General features: G+C 41.0%; 1 protein-coding gene across 2 annotated transcripts; it reads right to left on the bottom strand.

Annotated features, from left to right (window-relative positions):
• Positions 1 to 1,439: 1,439 nt before the first annotated feature.
• On the bottom strand, positions 1,440 to 24,064 carry WIPI2 (WD repeat domain, phosphoinositide interacting 2). Of its 2 annotated transcripts, none has more exons than XM_068908961.1 (12): positions 23,790 to 24,064; positions 16,094 to 16,176; positions 11,146 to 11,315; positions 9,447 to 9,543; positions 8,727 to 8,824; positions 8,449 to 8,541; positions 7,555 to 7,625; positions 6,353 to 6,460; positions 5,434 to 5,598; positions 4,353 to 4,460; positions 2,919 to 3,049; positions 1,440 to 2,139 (listed from the first exon to the last, which is right to left on the bottom strand). In XM_068908961.1, exons 1-12 carry the CDS (start codon positions 23,861 to 23,863, stop codon positions 2,027 to 2,029), a joined length of 1,311 nt encoding a protein of 436 aa, XP_068765062.1. In that variant the 5' UTR covers positions 23,864 to 24,064; the 3' UTR covers positions 1,440 to 2,026. The 2 variants fall into 2 exon arrangements, with proteins under 2 accessions (XP_068765062.1, XP_068765063.1); XM_068908962.1 differs by having other exon boundaries at positions 2,952 to 3,049; positions 23,790 to 24,062.
• Positions 24,065 to 24,525: the final 461 nt, after the last annotated feature.

Below are 24,525 nucleotides of genomic sequence, written 5' to 3' on the forward strand. Positions count from 1 at the left end.
GTTCAGTTTGCCAGCAAAGCTCAGTGAGCTTGTATTTTTTTCAAGACTTACATTTTACTCTGCAGTTGTCAGCCAGAGCTTGAAGTTGAGAGATTAAATGATATTTCAGCGTAGTTCAGTGGTTTACTCTGAACGTACTGGGTTCTGAAGAAGATGCCACAAGTCAAGACAGCCAAGACAGTCAAGGGTCTTCAGTGACTAAACAAGCCTGATCTCTTCCCTCCCATGTGCGTGCATGTAAGAACATCTTCCCTGTACGCTAACAGCGGCTGACTGACAACCAACAGCTCTCTTTGGCATAGGCTCCCAACCCCTTCTGCTTTTTCAGAGGGGGAGGACCAGCAGCCCACCACGGGCTTTGGGGACACAGTGCCGCCATCTTCTATTTCTTGACAGAAGACACGTAACAGTACCAAATTCTGAAAGCACATCACTGTCTTGTTGTGATAGGAAGTTTACACATAGTCAGAGTACTCAGTTAAGTCCAGGTTCTGTCTTCCTTTCAAAATCTGTAATCTCCTTTTCTGCTTTTATTTTCATCTCTTTGTAAAGAGTCACTAGAGGGAAAAGGAAGCAACCCACATTGCTGCACAAAAGGCAAAATGGGCTCATTTTGACAAAGGAAAACAACGCTCACCCAAGTGCTTTGCGAATCGTTTACTCACTGTTACCCAAAACTTAAGAGAAGGCACATTACAACCCTAAAAATAGACTGCAGCACTGCTCAGCCTTGAGCAGGCCTAGCCAGGGTCAGGGCAGTTAAGGATTCATTCCAAAGCTGCCACAAAGATAACCAGTCATTGGAGAACATCATAAAAGGTACTCCGATGAAAGATGAAGTAAAAAAAAAAAAAAAAAGTGAGTATGGTTATCCGACAGAAGAGAACCCAGAAGAAAACTAAGCTTCCAAAATCATTTATAGTTACATCAACATTTGGAGAAAAAAAGTCCTGAATCTTCACTATTAGAGCACTACACTCAGCTCCAGGCTCGAGAGAAGCTAGAAGTGAAAGGAGACTTATGCCTTCCAGTCAAAAACCCTAAGGCTGCTTAAAGAGCAGGGCTGACATACTCTGAAGGGACTTCAGTCCAGACTGACAGAAAGGATACTGTCCTTGCTTTGGATAACATTAAAGTAATATATAAAAAGAGATTATTGCTACTCCGACATGGACATAAAACAACCTACAGGAGAGAAAGCGCATGCCACATCATCTTTAAAAATACTGACCAGCGTACCAGCTACTATGAACTACAGACACTTAAGTACTGAAGGTATACAGACAAGAAAATCTCTAGCAATTCCTCCTTCATTCTAGCCTTCCTCCTGCAGTGACTTTTTTTCTTCCTTGCACAGGCACTTTCTGTATTCTATACCCTTGTGCAAGGAAAGACTTCCAGTTTTCCATCCCAGCAAACAGAACACTCCCACGAATACACAACATTCAGAAGGAATTTTAATTAACAAAATGGTCCAGGAAAGGGGAGGGAAAACCCCCAAAACAGGCCATTGCATTTGAAAGGTTGCATGTCAGTCACTAGGTATGCCTGCAAGCCCATGCACAGGAAACCATTTGGACCTTTGTCAGTGCAGAAATAGTCTCAGCTTCCAGAACCACTTCTCTGCTCCTTCCTTATATAAGCTAAATATTATATACATATATAAAAAAAATACAAACTTGAGTCTGTTATAAAGTGGCTTCTCTCTTTCTCTCTCTCTCCCTCTCCTATGCTTGCTTGGCACATGAATGCATGCAAAGCTAGCAGGCTCTGAGGGCTGAACAAATAGCAGGTTTTGGCAACAAAAAAACACAGCTAAAATAGATAAGCAAGATTAAAAGCCACTGAATTGAAAATCATATATTTTTCCAATGGTTTAGAACTACAGCTACGACTTTTAAAAGGTAAAGAGTCTGTCATCCTCTCTCCCAACTCATGTCAAAGTTCATAGCAGCATAACACGAGATTCCTCAAGAAACATCAAGCCAGTGTTCTCTGCTTCAGGAGTGAGTTCACAGGTCAAAGTTCAGTCCGTCCGAAGGATCATGGGGGGATGTTCACCGTCTTCATCCAATCTAAGCGCGCTGGCTTCATCTTCCAGGCAAGCTCCGCCCACAGCACCCAGGTCATCTGTATAGGCTGCAGAGAAAAGAGTAAGCAGTTGAGGGATCAGCAGCACAAACTGAAGCCTGGATCCAAGAAAGTGACCGATTCAAGCTGAAGTATCAGACATTACTTGAAACAGCTTCATTGCCATCCTGTTTGCCTTCATCCTGAACCATGCCTCTCCAAGCCAAGAGCAGTTTCTGACCAAACTTCAACCACGTGTGCAGAATGTACGCTCTTTTTCTGCTCTTCCACCCATGAACTACAGCAGCTGCTACTGCATCAGTGACGCTGCATGGGCAGACTATAACTCCTCTGCAATTGGAGCCGTGACTGGAATGCCATACAGATATGGTAACTCCCTATGCACAGGCTCCGGTCACTTGAGGAACTCCAGCATTAACCAAATTCTCACCCTCTCAATTTAACAAAGCAGCAAATCATGGTAAAAGGTCACCATTTCCAGAGAGGAACTGTGGGAGCACTTACCACAGCCTTAGTAAAATAAGGGCTGTAGTTGAGATGCTTTGCCCGAGGTCTAGGTACAGAACTCTCATATGAAGCAATTATGTTAGGCATCTCGAAAAACATTTGGCAAATACTGCAAACGTTACAGCCCTATTACAAGATGACTGATCCATCCAGATGGAGCAACTGCACATCACGGACGCTTTCCCTACTGCTCATCAATGCTTGACATCACATCGATGCTTATGAAAAGCTCAGCGTTGAAAGAGAAGAGCTCAAGCAGCCATCTAGAATGAAACAACACGCAGAGGCGTTCTCTGCCCCATTTCCAGCCTTCTCCTTACCATGCCTTGTGGGTGAGGAAGGCACATATGTACCTTTAGTCACAGCAGCGCTGTACGTCTGTGCTACCAACGGCCGGTCGTGGGATGCAGACTCCAGAATTTCGTTGGCTGGCTCCATACTGCCATCAAGCCTACCAAGCAGAGAGAGGTTAGCTGGACAGGTGCTCTACCTGGGCACAGTACCGCTTTAGCTGACAGCTACCCAAGAACATCTCATTAGACATGCAAAAATAATGCATGTACACATGTTACATGAGAAACTTTGTCCCTTCAGGAAGGCCAGGCATCTTTTGCCCATCCCCTGTGCTACGTATCACTTGTGTACGGACAGAAGTATCACACCCTTCTAGAGGGCTGTCAGTAAGGCATCTTTCTGACTATATTTCATATTTAACACTGCAGACACGTCAACCATGCATTTACCTCTGGCATGGTATCAGGATCTAAATCCTAGTAGCTGATGCTAGGGAAAAAAAAAATGACTCAAAACTGACTGCATGTTAAAAAAGAAAAACACCCACGCACAAACAAAAAACCCCACCAAAACTCCCAGCAATATTACAGATTGTCTCTTAAGCTCTGTCCACAACAGAAGTGGCTGCTTCCCATATACTGGGGAACCCTCCTAGTGAAGGTATTAGAGCATTTCAGAGATTAAGAACTTGATAAAAGCTTCACCCTAAATAGACATCACTTCATCCACAAGTGGAAGCACAGCTCAAGCTTTGAAGCGTTCACATAGAAGTTTTCCAAAAGATCCATTCTTGATCAATATTACACAGTTGACAGAAGCTGCAGACCTGAATCATCAGCACAAGTTATTGGCTTTAATTCTACGATTGATTATAAAAAACGCAATCCAACCATGTTACCCTATACGTTCCCTCCAGACCTTAGAAATGTAACAAAGCCTTGTTACGCTTCCCTGAACCGTTCTACGGTACTGCCACAAAATACATCATTTGGCTGGCCTTATGCAAGCAAGGGAATTTAATAAAGATACCTGTAGAGAGAGAATATAGGTAACTCCATAGGTTAGATTCCCCTCTGTAAAATCAAAATAACGCCTGTTTCTTATCTCTGTAAACACTTCATTTATTGATGAAGTGGATGGTGTCTCAGACGTTTCAAATTCTTGTTAAAGTAACTCAATTTGAACTGCCAAGTGAAATAGGAGCATACAGCTAACAACGATTGACTCTTCACTGCAATCAGACAGTGTTAAGTTTCTGCTGGTAGAGCGGTGCTTAGTGTAGTAGATACTAGGAAGAAAGACACAGGGGGATTCTGAAGTTACTCATTCGTGTCACAGGTCTGGAAAAAAATTAGTCTAAAGAAACGAGCTGTTCTAGGTTAGACTTTGGCAGCAAGGAAATAAATTTAAGAACAAGTAGGACTTTGTAAAGAAATAAAACGCAGCTCACGTGAACTTACTTGTGCTGCTTCATTAGTGTGCACTCTCCTCCTTCTTGGGGGTCTAAGTTGTACATGTAGAGATACCCATCAGCAGCTCCCACCAATAAACGAGGGATCTTCTGAATTCTAGAAGGGTTTGTGGGAGGGCAATAGAAATGAAGAACGTAAGTTTCACAGCAGCAAAGAGCTTCCCTCCTCCCTCTGTGATTTTAAGCCGTTATTTTCCACATTCTCACTTCTAGATAAGGAATATTATTAATGACTACGCAGATAGAGCGCCTAGGAAAGAACTGTGTGCCAAGGAGTAAGGCATAACCACTCTGCGGGGCTAATGGGATGCCATGGGAATCCACTCACACATAACACAGTAAAATAAATTCTGAAGTTACTATTCTGTTACTAGCTTTGTGTAACTCTGCAAACCAATACTGTAACATGAAGCATTCACTTATTTCAGAAATGTTACAAGGCTTAATTATTGCTTAAATAGTGCCTTGAGATCAGAGAAGAGAAAATACAAACACAAAGTCAATTTAGCATAAAGTTAGAGAAATCCCACAAAAGTAAGTTCACTACTGCTCATCTTATTGCTTTGGTAGCTGTGCCAAACAAGCCCTGCCTTTGGTGAACACAGAACAAAGACTACGTTTAGACATCACAATTAACTTTAAACGAATGCTATCGCTTTCGCTGTTACTTTAGAGACAAGAGTAATATGAAATTGCTTTCAAAGACTTCTTTAACAGAGAGTTAGTAGATTCTGCAATTTACCAACATAAAATACAAGATTACTCTGCATAAAGGAAGTGCCGTAAGCCCATGGGTGTGTTCTCAGAACGCTTCTTTCAAAATTAAGACATCATCTTCAAACAACACTTAGAAACAGCCTATTGAACATTCAGAAAAATACGCTTCTCCCTAGACTGAGATTAGCTCTCACACGCAGTTTAAGAGCCGAAAGAGGCCTTGACATAATAACAGATGAACCAACGCTCTGCATATTACCCACTTTGCAGAGGTACGTTCTACGTCAGCGTTTCCCTAGCTCAACACTGGCAGCCCAGCAGGTGGCGAATGCAGTTTCGATTTCTTTACTCACGTAGCAAGCGCACAGATGTTTTTGTGTCCACAGAACGGCAGGCGGACCGTAGCAAAGGCTCTACCCTGGTTGAACATTTCTGTGACTTGAGAGGGCAGATAGCTCGTTGAGGCCATGAGCACTTTTCCAAAGTAACCTGTCCAGGTTGTAGGCTCTTCCTGAGGTCTACAATGCAGAAAGAGGCAGGGGGGAAGAGAAGAGACGAAGGCTCTGATTTTGGCTTCTCGTTATAGAGACAGAGGTGTAAGCACTTTGAAACCTCTATTTCTGAAGAGGTTAAGCAGTTATTTTGTTTCTCTTCAGAAATGTGAGAAGTCTGATACACTCTATTTATGCAAGGGCACATGTGTGTCTTGCAATACCCTCAGCCTGGTGAGGAAGAACGTTTATTGTAAACTGATACTTCTGTTTATAAAACTCCATTTCATAAGGTTTATAACATATGAGTAGGATCCATTGGGAAGTACTACACCTCATCAACAAGTTTTTATTCATCTGTTGATCACTAACCAAATTACTGTCTCCAATACCTTCCAGGGAAGTTATAAATAAGACTATCTCCTCAAATCCTAAATAGGAGCATTTAACAATCTGTTGCCTTTGAAATCTCTATGGGCAGCTGGAAGATATTGCTGAGGCATATCAATGCACGAGGAGGCAAAACAAAGACTGAAAACATTTAACTGCCTCTCACATTCCTCTGCCAAGGACATCTGATTTCCCTTTGGTAGAAATACTTTTTCTATTAACTAGCACAGTGTGCAGCTCAGCAGCAGCTGATTCATAATTGACTTGCTATGCCCTTAACTTTAAAGACGTGTTCAAAAGGAGTCCGCCCGTACTTTGGAGAACACATCCCGTCAAGTATAATCAATTTAAAAGCCTTTCTTGAATGATCTAAAGCACCTTTGAAACCTACTTTTCTTTCACAGTCTCAAGTTTGAAGATATGCACTGTCTCTGTGTTACTGGATGCAGACAGAAACATGCCATCCATGCTGAAAGCCAACGAACAGATGCTCACACATCTGGGGAAAAAGAAAAAAAACTCCATAGTGAGGCATTAGTATTGACATTTGAATGCTGCATCAAGAAGAAAGGTGCTGTTAAGTGTCTCATGAGAATGAATGCAAATGGGAATATTAGCTCTCCATGTGGGTAGGCAGGAGTCTCTCTGTACGTTCACCACTAAAGAGTTCCATAACGTTCACATAAGCTGCAATGTGAGAGCTGGGAAGAACTCTAGCGGCATGGCAGAATCACCTGCTTCCCCGCCTCTCCCCACCCCCCCCACAGAGTTTGCAGGTCACTCAATTCAGCCAAAGCATCTAAAGAATCCGTATAATTAAGCAGCTTTCTCAATCGCCACTGCTTCGCAAATAAGAACATTTCTACAGTAAGCATTCCCAGTCATCGATACCTTCTTAAGGCACCTCAAAAGCAAAATCCCCATTAATGACTTTCAACTCCGACATATATTAGATATGGGAATCAATTAGTAACAGTCTGACCTCAGACTTACCTCTGCATAGAGTCCAGAAGAGCTACATAGTTACTACTACCATAAGCTACAGAATCACATCACAGTGACTGCCAACGATCACAGTGCTAGCAAGATTTAGAAGAGACTGAAAACATCAGCTGTACTGCTTCTGCTTCACACCTCCCTTTTGTTATGGGACTGGAATCTATCCCAAATGAACCCCTAGTGATCTTAAGAAAAGCAGCACAATGGTCTCAAGAGAAGTTGCACTATGGAAACCAAACACACGAATCAGTTATTTTGAAATAGCTATTCAGAAAACACAGCAGCCATACGCAAAGCCATAAGAATACTATATATCTTACAAAAGGTGACCCATGTTAAGCAAGTGCCCTCACCAATACATTTTTAAAAGGCAAGAGCAAGTACAATTCTGAATGGATTGATTTGTAGGACAGACAAGTCTGAGGGAGGGAAATTGGAAGACATTCAATCTGAAAATGTTATAAGCATGCAGGTAGCGGCAGAAGAAGATGGAAGATAACAAAAAAAAAAATCAAGATACCAACTCAACTGTAGCACATACTGGAGAGCTACTGCAAGGAATGAGCTTCAGCTAACCAGTTATTTGAACTTTACCTCTTCACTCCTCTTCGGAATTCAAAGAGTTTCTGTCCCTCTGGAATGGAAAATACTCTGATCACTGTCCCCTGTAAAGGGAAAAAAAAAAAAAAGAATAAAGGAAAAAAAGAAAACAACTGTTTTTCATTTCGAGTACCTTCATTGTGCATTAGCTCTGGTGAACAGAGTGGATTCACAAGCAATAACCCCTTTTGCTATAAACGTACCATAGCCGATGCACATCACACACTAACACAAAATATTTATGGAACTTATTCCTAGGACGTAATTGAAAAGCAGAGAAATAAGGAGAGAGCTACTAATGTAAGCAGCAGCTAGGCATTGAGCACAGTCCCTTCTTTTATCATGTTTAATCACAAAAATGACCACACTACCCACTAGTACAATCACCTGGACATATTTCTACCTTTGTCAGGTGAAAGCATGTTACATCTCTGGATTTTAAGTGCGTTATCCAAACAGAAGAGGCCTCTCATTTTCCAGTTTATACAGTTCAGAGACAATAACTCATCATCATGTGCCAAAGAAAGGAAAGATGCTCCTCTCTACTCTGACTTTAACTGCCTCGTTTTCATTACCAAATCAAGCATCAAAACAAGACAACTAATATCTAATAAATACCCTGCACTAACAGCAGGAACGCTTAGAGGATTGCCCTGATTACAGACAGATTAAAGTGTATTTATTTAAATAACCTTATTGCCCAGTATTTCACAGCATGAAAATTGTGTCAAATATCATTAAGAGTTCTTAACTTAGATTTGTCATTTTAACTGTAAGCCTTCCGTTTTGGCACTCGTACAGCAATTATGCATGTTAAACTTGCTTAAAACGCTTTGAAACAAATTTCATTTTGATCACTGTAGACAAGCCCATAAGAAGTCACCTTACCTTTTCTGACGCAGTGGCAAGTTTAGTACCGCTTGCGTCAAATGCCAAAGCAGCCAAGGGACTGTCATGAGCTGGGATCATATTAGCCGCTCTCTGCGGGAGTGAATCAATAGAATAGGACCTTAGTATAGCATAGATTAAGAGCTACATATCCACAGCTTAATCCTCTATATACAAGAGCAGTGATCCTTCTAGTGATTCTTCTCTGAGCAAGTTAAATCACTTCCAAATGACTTCCTCTTCCTTTAGAAGGGGAAACCGTAGTCAAAGACCCGTACCAGATTGATGGTGTCAAAGACCTGCACTTCTCCGATAGTTGCACTCCCTGGGTAGGCCAGGTAGCAGTTGTCATTGTTTATTGATAACGCGCACAATCCTAGAGGAATAAGGAAAATAGAATTAAAAAGAGGCACATTCCAAAACTTACGTAGCAGAGCTTTTTGATTCTGTATGTTTGAATACTGCAAACATCAATTCAAATCATCCTCACGAGGTATTGACAGAGGCAGGAAAAAGGATCAGTAATCTCAGAGTCAACCTGCAACACATCTAACAGTTGATTATAAAGACCAATGAAGTTTAATAGAAAGTACAAAGAACCACACAAAAATGCTAAAATCTACAATAACTGATGAAGAAGTAGAATTTCCCAAGACACCATGCCTCCTAAAGTGGTAGCCTGCCATAAGCTTTTAACTGCAACAAATTCTGGCAATATCTAGCTCGTAAGGACCTCTACTACTCCTTTCTGAACTAACATTTTGTTACATTCACTCCAGGAAACAAAGATATCGGGAAGATGCAGCTCAAGGGATGGGCAGAAGCTGCCTTTTGTTCCTAAAAATCTCACCCGGACTGAACAGGCAGACTTTACTACAATACTTGCATACTTGTCACTATCATTTGACAATGGAATTAACAGTGCTACAGTTCCCTTTAGGAAACACAGAATCATAAACAGAGAGAAAACACAACTTTTTCAGAGTTCTGTTATTTACCTGCAGGATTGGGAGGTGTTTCCCTGATTGTGTGTAATACCTTCATGTCTCGTATGTTATGTATATAAAGAGACTCTTCCAGACACACTATCAGCCTCTAGACAAGGGAAAGAAGATGAAACGCTGGTATCACGCCGGAGTTTATATGCGGTTATCAATCCTAAAAAAAACGGTGCCCAAAATGCACTAGGTACCTTTCAAAAGGGAAAAGGTTGCACCCACCTGAGAGGAAGAAATAAGACTCCGACAGAAGATACACAAGATACACCTCTTGACAAGACTTCAACAGCGCAATACTACACTTGGTCACTCAAACTGACCAGCGTACTTGACGCCTCTCAACCATGCTAGTGCAAACTGATTTAAATGAAAATGATTTACATCACTAGTTTAAATCAGCAAACCAGAAACCTTCATTTAAAGCTATTTCATTGTTACTCTGCACCTGCCCTCATGTATTTTCCCCCTAAAAGGAAGATTTTCATAATTTTCTGCTTTGTATATTTTTCTATTTAGCCAAGACATACCTTTTCTAAACTAGTTAGAGAGCCTAATACTTTCTCATATTCCTCAATCTTTGAGAGGGACAAATATGTTTTACTTGGATTAAGTTCAACATCTCATTTGTGCTTTGTTAGACTACATGTAGATGACTAACAAGATAATTACTCATTTTACGCTACCTCACTATGCCAGAAATGTAACAGGCCACTATGCCCCTTGCGATTTTAAATAGGAATCGCATCTTCTTAAACTTCTTTGCAGGGGCAGAATGAAAAAAAGAGATCTCCTCTTCAAACACCATTGTCTCACTTTGAATGAGCTGGTTGAATATGGAGAAGCCTGTATCTGCAGCCGAGGCTGCTGATGATTTACTACTACACCAAAGTACGATTCCAGGTACCTAGCGCAAAGACTTTACTAGCTCAGTGATACCATTTTCTTAAGAATGCAGTAAACCTGTATTTATAAACATTACAAAAGTAAATATATAAAAACTCAAATTTTAAGTTTAAGCCTAAACAGGAACGGTCAGTTTCACTTAGTTTTTACATTCAGGATCATAGGATGATTCAGGTTGGAAGGGACTTTAGGAGGCCTCTAGTCCAACCTCCTGCTCAAAACAGGGTCAGCTATGAGGTCAGACCAGGTTACTCAGGACTTGCTTTCTAAGGAAATGCATAAATACGGAACAAAAAACGCTTAACCTGATATGCTTATTCAGATGCCATATGATTTTCAGAAGTTTGAAACCCACTTCCCCAGCAAGATATATGATGTTAACCCCTGCGGCCCCAAATCAAGACCCAACGAACGACGCTTAGACTGGGAAAGAACAGATCAAGCAGCTTTGTCTAAATTAGGTTCTGGTACACATCTAAGCCTGAGGGCCATACTAACAACTTTTTATAGGAGACACTGTAAAATTTTAAAGTATTAAAGAATTGCATAGCAGTTTCCTATCCGCTTTTGAGGAAGATGCCATGGGAGACTTTTCATGCGTATACCAACATCTGACCTTTTCATTTGTGTGAAATCGTACCAAGTGTCTATATACCTTTCCAAGCTATAACTGGAAAAGTAAAAACTTCAAATAGCAACTCTGTCACCAAGGGCAGGGGGCAGTAGGCAGAGAAAGTGCCAGAGGAAGACCCACAATCCCTCCCCTTGCTTTCACATAGTCAAAATTACTACTCACCTGTCTATTGAGCTTCACAGCCAAGATGGTGTTGGAGTAACTGTAGTTGCAAATCTCAGTCCCCTTCTTAAAGTGACACACTTTCAGCTTGCGTGGAGCTTTAAGGCTAACTATGGCCACCAGACTACTGGAGAACAGTCTCTCCACAATGCACACATCTTCTGTGTCAGCTGAGGCATCACAAAAAGGGGGGGGGAGGGAAACACAAAGGGAGATTTCAGGGAAGATGATGATACACATTAACAAGAAATACTGTCTAAGAAAATATTGTCTAAGAAAACATTCTGGTGCAACAGGTCACTAACTGAAGGTGGGATGCACAATGGGGTTCTAAAGCAAAATAACTGCATAGTGAACGCTGATTTACAAGGGTCTTTTTCACACATCATGCACGTTTATGCTTCAGAAGTGTCTATTTTTTTTAAACATAGATCCAAAAGAAAAAATTGCAAAAAGATGTAAAATAGCAAGTTATCTTACAATCTTCTGACCATCTCTTTGTATACCCTGCCAAAAACCTACACTTACCTAGATATCTGTGATGCAGTGCACAAACAGACTTTTGGTGACAAACAACATAACATTTCTGCACATGGATCCATGAAGAAAAGTTACCAGCTTCTTTGAATACAGTAAATTCATTTGCTCTAAGCTTCAGCCACTGATCAGTTTTTTTTTTTTTTTTTTTTTTTTTTTTTACACCCATCTTTTACCTGATAGTCCACAAAAACACTTGGAAGAGGAACCACTGAAGCACAGCATGCATGTGTAGCCATAAAGCAGCTTTATTTTGTCATGTGTCCTACCATGAAAACACCAGAGGCAAAGGAGGAACACAGTCACTATTCAGAGCTTGGGCAAAACAGCAGGAAGGAGTGAAGTCCCGGCTCTCCAGCAAAGAAGTGTTTCCAGAGCATCTGATTAGAGCCCAGTATGAGACCAAGGTGGTAGGAGTCCAAGACCCCTCATCAGTTACCCTGGCACCTGTTTCCCCCTCCCTTCCTGAGGCTTCCCTTGGAAAGCTGTCTGGACATGCTTTTCAAAGCGGTTTTTAAATAGTCAACAGGAACATAGTTCAGAACAGCATGCGGGCATTTTGAGCACTGAGGCAATCAAAGAAAACAGAAAGCCTATTCCCTTGCTAGATAAATGGCAGTTTCAAGCAAAGCTAGCTGCACATATGCATCTGATACTAGAGCAGAATGAAGAAAGAGTTGTTAAATATCAAAAGGAAGCAGAAGAGAGTTCTACTAAATCTCTAGAGCTATTGGCTACATCTACCGAACCATTACAGAACCGAACCAAGACAAGCTACTTGAGACTTCGGCCTTGGTCCATTGTAGCGGTCAGACTTTTCAGAAACCAGTATTTGGATTAGCTCAATGCTTAATACTTTCTAAAGAGGAATACTGCTAGGAAAAAAAAAAAGTTATTTCTGAAGGCTTCTGTTTTGGCCAACAGATGTATCAAACAATTAACACATTCTCATTACAAAAGACAAATTCCCTGAAAAAGAAGTTATCTGCCCTACAGTCTCAGCATTTGACAATGCCACCATTGTGACATGCCTTGTTTTGAAGTGATTACTCCGGGCAGTTATTTCAGGGGGAAAAAAAAAAAAAAAAAAAAGAAAATGTTTAAATTCTGTAAGTTCTTCTAAGAGGAACAGCACGCAAAAATAGCCTCCTAAGGAAAGGGAGCTGTTTAATACTAAGTTTTTTCAGTATTCTATGCAACAGAATTGACTTTTATCCAATTGTTCTATCAATATAATGTTTCTCCAGGGGAGAAAGTTGTTCAGAGAGGCTTTGAAAATGCCGTTTCCTCACTTTTGTAGCTGGGGAAACGCATTTTAGCGGTAACTTTGTTTTCAAGTTGTTCTCCGCTTTCTTGATGCCACAAACACGACATGAAAAGAGGCACAGGTCCACATTCCTTGAACAAGTCTGGTAACATAACCTGTGTTGTAAACCTTTGATCTTTTATCAGATTTCCACCTGAGCCTGGAGTCCATCATAATAATGGCATCATTTTAAGAGAGTTAGAAGACCAGCACAAAGAGCCCCAAAACAGAGTCCGACTGCTCCCTGTTCCTTGGGGCAGTGTGTGTGGCAGGGGGGAAAAATCAGCTTCCTTCCCCATTCAGGAACAACTATGGGCTGCGGGGATTTGTTACTCTCCCAGGGCTGGAAGGAGAACAGGTATTTCAGAGCAGAAACAGCAGCAGAAACTTAGACGGAAGAAATGTTCTACTGCACCGTGCTGCAAGGATGCAAGTTGGCCAGCAGAGAAGGCATGCAGGGAAGAGCACTGTCAAGAATTAAGCAGCTACAGAAGCAAAAAGAAAAACTTTCAGAGAAGATCCTTAAAACTTGAGAAATTTCTTCAGTCCTGCAAGAAAAGACTTAATATATTACAATACAGATGGTACTTTTAAAGAAAGGTTCTGTGAGGGGCTTTTAGTTTTAAAGTGTGAACTTGATTAAGTGATGCATCTCCGTTCCTTTGTCTTCCCGTAACAGGAAGGAGTAAGAGATATAATCTCTTCATAGCTGCCAAGTCATGCAGGCTTTCCATGAGAAATCATTCAAGTAAGGCGCCAAGCTATACTGCACGTCCTACATCCAGCTGACTTGAATTAGCCATATTTTTAGAAGCACTAGTTAAGTCCTACAGTAATGTAGTTAATCACAGCTTTTTTTCTATTTGTATACTATTCCTTACACCGTGCAAGTGAGGATTACTAAAAACTTCAGACTGAAAACACCAGTAAGAACAAAGCAGAACTGTAGAATGATTTAAGTATCAGCAAGGGGAGAACAAGCAAATACATAACAAGACTACAGCTTCATAAACACAAGCATGCAGCATCGCAGACAAGGGCTGGCTGGAACCAGATAGATAATGATCAGCTGTGCTTTTACTCAATTTTTAATCCAAGAGCAAAGCACGCTATAAACATTCATTATGCCTTAAAGCACCCTCCACTATAATATGTATTTCTACAGGGGGATCAACTGAGCAGGGAGTTAGGCAATTTTTAGAGTCACAGTGATGACAGCAGAAAAAGCAGCCTCCCATCCTTTTCAGTCATGCTTTCAAACACAAGACAGCTACAGCATATTCCTCAGTTTACTTTAGACAGCTACACAGGAATTTGCAGATCAATCTTACTGAAAAAGAAGATTGGAAAAAAAAAAAAAAAAAAAAGAGGAATCCTGAAAAAGCACTCACCCAAAACAACATGAAGTTTTAGAACCACTTACCATCTAACTTGGGGTGAGGAGGAGAGAAGGGAAAACCTCAAAATACCTTCCCTTAATGGACTAAGGTACCCAACAGGCAGGAAGTCTTCTACCTCCGTATCAAGGGTACGGCTTTAAAAAGGCATTGTTTTCAACCCCACGTCTCAAAATTATTTAACAAGTAACTACACAGAGAAAATAAAAATATCTAAGTCTCCAGATGTGCTGCAGAAATTGCATGTCCTATGAGCAGAGATAAAGTCAGGATGGCTTACACAGCTCAAACTATCAGTCTTCTGCTATAAGTTATCTTGCATTCTATGCTCTTCATTTATAGTCCTAATGCTCATGGAAGAAAACATCGAATATGAAAGAAGTTAAGCTAATAAAGGCAGCCTAGAACAACTCCAATACAGGACTGGAATCAATAGATCCAAGTTTAAGCCGAGCTACTTTAATAGTTTGCCACACAATTTTGAGCATGGCACTATCTAATCTGGACTTTTCCTTTCAAGAACTACCTAGAAGAAACAGTTCTGCAAAGTTCAGTCTCTCTCAGTATGTTTATTCAGTGTCTCCTATAAAGGAAGCCATCTTCATTAAAGTTTCTTAGGGTTGTATGAGGCCAGACACTGTAAGTACCAAAGATACTACTGAAGTCAAGCACTTGAATTCAACAGAAAAAAATGGAATTCAAATCATTTCTTAACCAGGACAGCCAGACCATGACTCAAATGGACAGGTGTAGCTGCAACACCTAAATCAAGCTGACCGCAGGCGCCTAATTTGAACTTCATAATTACTTTTCTCTATTGACTGTATACAGAATCAGGCTGTCACCATAGGTAGTAGGCGATTTGAGTCATACCATTTTCAAACATAAGATGCCACAAGGTCAGGTCACTTAGGGAACGGAGTCTGAAGACAACTCTGTTTTGTAGCACGACACGTTAAGATCCTACTATAAATCTCAGCATCATAGTTTTTGGTACTATCCATTCACGTAGAGTTTATAAGCAAGCAAGGATACTCATGCATAGCACTCAGATTGTTTATTAGCATCTCAAAAAAAGAAACAGAACGAACTCCTGGCAAAACAGGGGATAATACTTCTCCTCTGAGCCTCCCCCCTTTTCATTTCATATCCTGCATCAACCGTGATCAATAATGGAAGAGTCACTAGAATTTAGATTTTTCCCCTTTTGGGTAAGAAAACCTTCAGCTATCATGCTCAAAACCATTTTTCTAACAGCAAGAAATAGAATAAAAACTAAACAACGTTAATAACCAAGGCTTCGGGTTTTCTGATAAATAAATGTATATTAGTGGTTGCCTGCCACAAAATTCAGGATAAAGACCCATAAATTCTCCTGGCCCATAGAGTTTTGTTGTATTTAACCTGACTACTGGCCATAAAATTAGAAAAGCAAAGAGTCCTTCACATAGCTATTAACAGATTTCACAGCATGCCCCCTAAATTTAAATATAAAACATTGATATGTAATTTTACCCTGCCAGCAATCAATTGTTTTGTATTTGTGTGATATTTCATCATAAACTTAAGGTTCCTCTCATGTGACTCTCAAACAACCTGTGAAAAAACGAAACATGTCTTATTCCTCCTGAATTAAGTCAGCTGATGGAATAAAAAAAAAAAAGAGGGGGGGAAGGGGGGGGGAAGAGGAGGAAGAGAAAATACTCACTGCATTCATAAATTTGCTCTAATTTGTCCACAGAAGAAAGAGAGAAGAATTTGTAGCCTGATTTACTGCCAACAGCAAGGGATCTGGAAAAGAAACAAGCCAGTCAGGAATAGAAATAAAATCTGCTATGAATTACACCCGGACAGATTCCTACCCTATCCTAAAACTCTGGTTGGGTTAGTCTAGTAGGAACAGCAATTAAAAAAAAAAAAAAAAAAAAAAAAAGACAGACAAGTTTCCTGAAGTATGAAAAGGCCAAATAGTTTCAGAGTTGTCCCAAGCGTGGAATCCTTTCTCATGTCTTAAGACATGAGAGTCCAATGCTTAATTTAAGCCTACCACCTTACACTTATTGGCAATTTTTCCATAACGTTCCATACAAACTGAAACCAAAAGATGACTTGAGTAACATAATGCAAATCCATTACATCATTGCCTCATCATGAAAGAGGAGCGAAAAGAAAATCCTTTTAAATTGGGATTGTCTGGGGATTTCACATTGCATCCTTCCCCAACCACCCCAAAATAACTTTCACATTAAAAAATAAAACTAAAAAAATTAAAAGACTGCCAACTCTAATTCTCCTCTGGTTTTATCTGATGACATTCAAGCATGTCCAAAGAACATAGTTAGGTCTCAATCGTACGAATATTCATGCTAAAGTCTTTGATCAGAGGTGCTCTCTCAAAAACACTAGTCACTGATGTTAAACAGATTTTAACATTAGCAGAATATTGAAAATTGACTATAAACCCTTCTTTCCTCTATTACTCAATTTTCACACGTAGCTCACGGACCATTTAATTGCTTTTGCTTTCCCAGTCAGAGTCAAAGACAGGCTTTGAATTTTTAGCCAGAAAAACCTTTAGGCTTGTCTCGCAGATCTTCCTGGTATAGAAAAGCAGCAGAAGATGGCACATTCTTATTTCCCCTCCCCCTCTTGGAAGATGATTTTAAAACCACGGAAAAAGAAAACAATACATAGTTTTACAGAAGTGTGCTGCTATGCTTATAGTTCATGTTTGTTATCATCAAGGACATATGGAAATAAAACATGAACTTTCAATAAGCTGTATGTGGACATACTAAACTTTGAAGTCATGCAGTACCAGTCAAACCAACCCCGGTCGGTCTCCCTGCCACACTACCCTCCTGAACTCAGTAAGATGAGTCAATGAGTCACTATAATTCAGATGCACTAACAATCAGTTCTGCATTTAGAATATAACGTAGATGCCTAGATTTCTTGCTTTTTCCATTTTCCCCCTCCTGGCTTCAGAAGTGGGCTTTTTTTTTTTTTTAAAAAAAAAAAAAACTTGGGAGGTCCTCCGGCGATTAAAAACTGTTACTAACATAGCTCTCAAACTACAGTTCTGAGCTATGAAGTGAACTGCTGTATTACAGTACGACCTTCTCTTCTAGAGGAAACACAGCTGGCAGCATACTTAAGATTTAAATGCTCAAATTAAAATACGCATCATCTAGGCAGGAAGAATAAGCCTCTCCAGATTCAGTAGCCATGATATTAAATAAGCATATCAGGCTTAAAGATAGAAAAGCAACTGTGAAAAATAAATTCCATCGCTGCTCTTCTAAGTCACCCTAAGAATACTAAATTGAATTTTACTTTAGACAAAATTGATAAGCTTAACACATTGTATCTGATGAGTCACCAAAGACTCCTCAGCATCGTTCTCAACAAGGTTTTGGACAACTCAATGAAAATCCACGTGCTGTGAAACATACGAATCTAATTCAAAGCGAGTCATGAGTTAGCTCTTCTTAGATCATCTACTGCTTCCCTCGAAAGAAAGCTGAATGCAGAATGACATTAAAACTGTCACTTCAAAGGTAAACAAGGGCTCAACTGAGTTAAAAATAAGTGGAGTCACAAGGCTCCTTGCAATAAGACAGGGCGATTTCTTCACGGAGAATTCCACATTGCCTAGTAATACACTAACAAATAGCTAAGCTGATTCCTGTACTGTGTTTATAGCTTTAAATGCAGATTATTGCAGTATCACTCTTCTAGTGACAGCATCCTTGGAATCAGAAAGCAACCCCCATTTTTCTTGTCCTACTGACTACCCATACTTTATTTCACTGAGCTTTAAACAAGGAATTGCTAAAGCAAGCAGTATATGTAATAACAAAAATCATTAGGCAGAGTAATAGCCAGAAGAAAGAAGCCCCAGAGCTGCTCTCTCCGTCCACTGTAATCGACTTATTTTTTTCTTTCTGGATCAAGGTGAGGAAGAAGTCACAAAACATTTGCTTACGCAGGAGAGTTTCACCAGCTGTGTCAGCATGATTAAACCTGTTTCAGAATACAAGCATAACAGCAAAACCAACCAATTTTGCTCTAGAATACCATTTTTGGTTTGGGAGGGTTTTTTAAATTGCTCTCAAATTACTTAGCAGACAAACGGAAAAAGGCTTTGTATATGTAATAAGAGAATCCACTAGGCTAAGTTATACTGCTATAATCATAATGATTTACATTCCTCATCTTCCCTCACACTGATATTACACTTAAGCCCTTAAGACACCTGATAGCTATTTAAATGACCAAATCCCACAATGATGTCTAAGTATCTAGCCAAAATTACCTCACCTCCTAAAAACGTGCAACCATATGGGAAGAAATAAGATCAATATTCCATTCAGCTATTGCTCAAACAGACAGTGGCCAACAAGCAGAAATTGAAGTTTAACAGAAACTCCTTTTACAGTGTGGGTGTTATGCTGTATTACCACCAATTTTCAGATGCTGATGAGGGACTGAAATTGAAAATAAAATCAATACCTAAGAAAACTGCCATTTTTCCTTCTAACATTATGCCCTACGCAGGTGGCTTTATCCCTATTACATGTAGACTCTATTACAAGCTCCTTATTTTGTAGATTTTGAGCTATTTCATCATCAGTTGTCTACTCAATGCAAAACCGCCAATATATCCATGATTTATGAAGCTGTGTTTACTCACTTTTTTCAAAGACAATACTGTAGTCTGATCCAAGACTACATACATCTTGAAAGCATTAAGAAAAGCTGTCACAAGTAAAGTTAATCTCAAAACACTTTTTGTTTAATGAGATATTTCACACACTCATTTCAAGATGCTGACATTCACCGTGAAGTTCACTCACCTAGAGCGAGAAATCAGCTGATTCAGTCTCTCTGGCTAATTTTAAAATAAGTTTTTTTCAGGTGGGGTAGAAACTGGTACAGATTTTCTTCTGCTTCTTTAATATAAATACCACAAGGAAGAAAATCATACTTTCTGTATATTATAAAGGATTTTAATTATTAATCAGAAAGATTCTAAGGGCAACCCTCTCAAAGATTAAAATCATTTGCAGCTGCAGTATAGACATGACCTGATAAGTCATTACTGTTTTAACTGGTTAATTAAACCTACTTTCATGATGATACAGTCTCATTACACTAACGCTCCAACCCATTTCAAAATCTATGTACATTTCTAGAGAAAAAACATTTAGTGAATAAAGGCTGATGATGAAGAGGGAAGAAAAAAATGAAGTGATCTAAGAAAAAGTTATTTAAAAAGCTTATTTTGCTTTATTTTCCCCTCTCCCAAGTGTATGGTGAAAATAAAGTTATAACATCTTGCAGATATGCTCAAAATACAAACATTCTTCAGCTTTCTAGTAAGACAAGAGCCAAATACAGAAACTCTAGTATGTTCAACACTTACCAGCACCACTCTGAAAACCTACAGGAGATTTTTGCATAGATCTTGCATTTAAAAAGAAAAAAAGAAAAACAAAAAACCCCAGATTTAAGTCTAATACAGCAAAAGGCGGCCAGACTTTCCATCACTTAAGAGGCAGCAATAAGTTTGTGCAACAAAAAGTTCATAATCCAAGTAAACATCGCTACTCTTAAAAGCTACGTGATGTCTCTTCCCTCTATTTTTCCTTTAGCCTTAAACTCTCCTTGGAATAAAGATCTTTACTGTCCCGATCCTATCGGGGATCACAATGAATGACCACGAACCTAGGAGAAATGAAGGCAGAGCAGTGAATGCTCAGCTCACCTTGTTTCTTTTACCACAAGCAGGTATACAAGAAAAATAAAATGAAGTTGTAATAACAGAAACCCAAACATCACATGACAAGGGAATTACAATACAACTTCAGCAACATGAAGTACGCTATAAGACTTTAGCTGTATAAACTTTTTGCTCACAACACAGAACCAATTTGATTTATTTGGGCAAGAAAGGGCAGAGTTAAATCAGAAAGAATAGATATATGGACTGATAGTCGTCTCACGTAGTTCCATACATAAATGAGAGTAGAGGCTGAAGAGGATGCTGTCAGTAAGGCATACCACTGTTTTCATTAGAAATCCAAACTTAAGGCTTTATGTTGTACTTTAGTCAGGAGTCTATTTTGTTTCCAAGTACTGCCACTTTCATTTTTAAAAAACAGCAAATAAAACCTCTCTAAAATCTGTTAACTTGTGTAATTTCACAAGTAGGCTGTTTTTTTTTTTTCTTAAACAGAACCTGTAGGTCATTTAAGTGAATCGTCAGGTTTTTTCAGTGGTATTTCTCTAGGAAAAATTTGTGTAACAATTTAGGACTGAAAGCTTTACCTATTTTATGTCTATACGCAAACTTTGAGATCTTATAATTATGCTTTGGTTAGAAAGTTAGATACTTCCACTATAACCAGGCATGGTTACATTCATGAACAAGTTAAACTCATCTCTAAATTCATATGAGATTTTAAACCCACAAAGCAAGCATGTAATATAATAGTTCTCCCAGATGCAATACAAACAACACTTAGCTTAAAATGGTACTCTTTACCAAATGTATATAGCTAAAGATTTGTAGCTGCAGGAATATACTTGCACCAAGATCACCTACAAGCTTCTACTGCACAGTTTTGCCAGGACACCTGAATTCTGATCAGTTACTTCACTTCTTTCTGCAGCCTCTTAATCAGAAAATGCCAGTCATGCTGAGTTGTGCAACCACTGATTAACATGGGAGAAGGGCTAGGTCCAAAACAAGCAAATTATCTTCTGAAAATGGCCTTCTCTTTGTTTTACTTAAGAAGGACGCATATGAAAGAGGACCCACAAACCAACTGCTTCTGCTGCATTATAGGTAGGATGTTTTTCAAGCAAAGTCCCAGTCTCAGCCAATAATTCAAAATTCTAATGTAAATAAAGCTTTGGTCAACACGGAATAAAGAGGCAAGACAAGTGAGTTGGAACAGTATCTATGTCATTACAAGCTAATGTCACTACATGCAGCATTCAGGAATGAACATTCAAAAAATGGTAGGACTGAAAAAATAAAAGGAAGATAAAGAGGATACTGGCTTCAATCATGAGGAACTGCAACAATTGAGAAAACTTACAGCAACTTGTATGTTGACAGCATTCTTCTAACTATCAAGAAACCAACTTCCCAAGAGTATAAAATAGTACTGTAGGTTCATCTACTTCCTAGAGGATGCAGTAATTTATTACTAAACCCTCTGTAAAGCTTAGAAGAGGTTAGGTGACACCTATTTTTTCCAGCAACAAGTACCATCTTTCCCTTACGCAAGGCAATTGGGACTAGTATCTAGGCAAGGAAGACACTTTGAGTAAGCGGAACTGGCACCCTGCTGAAGCTGAAAGCTTTAAATATAATAGCAAAGCACCCACGTCATTTATCTTTCAGTCTTGTCTGTCAGTGATCTTTCCAAGAGCACGCCTTAAAACACTACGCAACTTCTACTGATTAGGAAGATGTAAATAAAGCTCGTCTTTCATATATTGATCAAAAGAACGTGCATTTGTTCACTCTGTCTGTCTTGAAAAAAAGGATCCTCTTTACTTGTAACGTAAGCTGAAAATAAGTACGCTTTCTGGGGCTCAGCATAAGAAAACGTAATTCATTCCTAATCAGAGTTCTTCTCAGCTCTTTTCACCTGGCAAATTGTGATTTTTCAAGATAACTGAAATAACATGTTAATACACCTAGATGGTTGATTTCTCGTTTCTCTATTCAAACGAGAAACTAAGACAGACTGGGCGGGGGGCAGAAAACCTTTAAACAACTTTTACAAGTCCGTTTAACTTCAAGAAGCTATATAATGGCCTTTACAAATTCCAATAGAGAGAGGTGACAGATTTCCCAGTTACCATGACTTGTTTTATCTAGTAATGGGTAAAAAACGGATGGTGTCTGAGCACAACATGGGTACATATGTTCAACGACAGAGTGAGCTCTATATGATGCTCAATACAAAGTCTGAAAAGCAGCTGCAGAAATCTCTGGCTTCAAATCAACAGAATAGATTAATAATGATTTAGCTGCAAAAGCGCAGAAGACTATTCCTCTCCATGTCACATATGCTAAGTTTTCTACTTTTAAAGTCTCCTGCATCAAGTCTGTTCAGCTCCACTTGTTGTTCTTTTCACCCCAGGACCCCCAACATAACCTACAAAAGCATATATAGTTTTTCCTTCTGTGATGTAAGAGATGTGGCCTCTCCCCTCAATTTTAGCAGCCACCACAAGCAATCTTCTTGCCTTCACAATTTCCATACACTACTCTAAATGCTGAAAAAAAGTCAACGCTACTGTGAGAACAAGTTACTATTGCTTATAGAACTAACAACTAAGTTGTTAGAATCCCCATTCCCCCAGATCCACAAATGGATTACATTCTGTGATCCCAGTCTGAGATCATTTCCTCTTACTCACTTCCTAAAACAAAACTCCTCCTCCTTCCTCACGCACAAGTTTCTTTAGGTTATTCCCATCAGTCTCATCTCTGAAGTATTCAAAATAGTCCCATCATAGCTCCTACTATCAGCACCTCTTGAATGGGAAATATTGCTCTATAATGCCTCATATACAGATTAATACACACCAATCTAAATATACTGCAACAGTCAAGTAATTTATAAAATGTAAGGTAGGGAGCATCTGACCCACTCTAGAACTGAAACAAACCAAGTAAGCAAGTACAGTATCAAGTACCATATTTCTCTCTATACAAAGAGTTGCTTTGTAAAGAGTCCAAACCCAAGAGAAGCATATGCTCAAAAAAAATCTCTCTAAGTCCACATAGCATACTGCTTCTCCACAGACAGCAAGTGGAAATAAAAACGCCACGTGAAAGAGACAGCTGCAGTGAGCTGCAGACTAAGTCTCAGCAACTCCAGGAAGGCTTGGGCCCTCACATTATCTCAGTCTCCTCTAAAGGCCTAGGCATCATCAAGCAGCAAAAGCCATCCTCCCTCCCGCGTTCAAAACAAGAGGGAGCGATATTTCACAAGCATAACAAGAAGGATGAGCTCTCCGGGGGGGGAAACGAGGGGGAGGAAGGCAGGCAAGCAACACGCTATAAACCACAGCTCGAGCAACCACTAACTTCCCTGCGTATCCACTGAGGGGGGAACCCTCACGCCCGGCAGCCCCATGCGCAGCCCGGGGGGAGGCGGGAGGGTCATGAGAAAGACCCCGGCCCCACTCCGAGGCGCGGAGAGGAGCGGCGGGGACCCCCTACAACAGGGGGGAGGAGGAGAAGGGGGCACTGAGGCTCCTCGCAAGCCCCCCCTCAGCCTTCCCCACCCCCAAACGGCCGAGTCCCCTCAGCCTCCCCCCCCGCCCAGCCCCCGGCCCGGCCTAGCGCTGCGGCCCGGGCGCCGCCCCCTTACGTGTTGTCCTGGTTGAAGTTGGCGAACAGCAGCTGGCCGTTGCCGCCTTCGCCGCTCTGACTGGCCAAGTTCATGGCGGCGATGGCCCTCGCCACCCCCGTCCGGCGGGGGGAACGCCTGCAGCAGGCGGCTCGGCTCGGTTCAGCTCAGCCCCGGCGGCTCCGGCCCCCGCCGCGCACCGGCGGCCTCCTCATGGCCGCGCCAGCGCCTTGTTTACGCTCCGGGCAGCGGCGCGGCCCCGCGCCTGCGCAGTCCCGCCCCTTCCCAGCGGCCTCGGCCGCCGCGCAGGCGCCCTTCGGCTCCGGCCCGCCGCCCGCCCACCTCTGGGCCACCGTACTGCCTCTGCGCATGCGCCTGCCCTGGGGCCTGGGGCGGGGGACGGGCGGGTGGGCGGTGGGGAGAAGTTGCGCATGCGCCCGGGTGGTGGCGCCGAACTTGGTTGGGAGAGTGGGCGAGGCGGCGGTCTGAAGCTAAGCGGGCGCCTTCGGGGTCGGGCGCTGGATGGGCGACCGGGGCGACACGCCGTGCGCTGCAAGGCTGTTACTGATGCACCGCTCTCGGCGCGGGGCGGCCAAGGCTCGTCCCCCGTGCTCTTAATTTCCCCCTCTCCCCTGTGCGCAGTGCCCTCCCCCCGTTCATCCCTGGCGCACAGACCCTGTGTCTGGCAGAGACCCTGGCTAATCTCTGCTGCAAACTAACCCTCTCCCCAGGTTTCAGGAGCTGGAGCTGTCATTTA

This window comes from Struthio camelus, chromosome 15 (assembly GCF_040807025.1).
Source record: "Struthio camelus isolate bStrCam1 chromosome 15, bStrCam1.hap1, whole genome shotgun sequence".
Classification (NCBI taxonomy): Eukaryota; Metazoa; Chordata; class Aves; order Struthioniformes; family Struthionidae; genus Struthio; species Struthio camelus.

Coding starts and splice junctions, on each gene's coding strand:
- WIPI2 (XM_068908961.1), bottom strand. CDS start 23,863: ATGAACTTGGCCAGTCAGAGCGGCGAAGGCGGCAACGGCCAGCTGCTG. Junction 16,177..23,789: donor AACTTCAACCAGGACAACAC/GTAAGGGGGCGG, acceptor TTTCTTTTCCAG/ATCCCTTGCTGTTGGCAGTA. Junction 2,140..2,918: donor TTCCTCACCCACAAGGCATG/GTAAGGAGAAGG, acceptor TTTTCTCTGCAG/CCTATACAGATGACCTGGGT.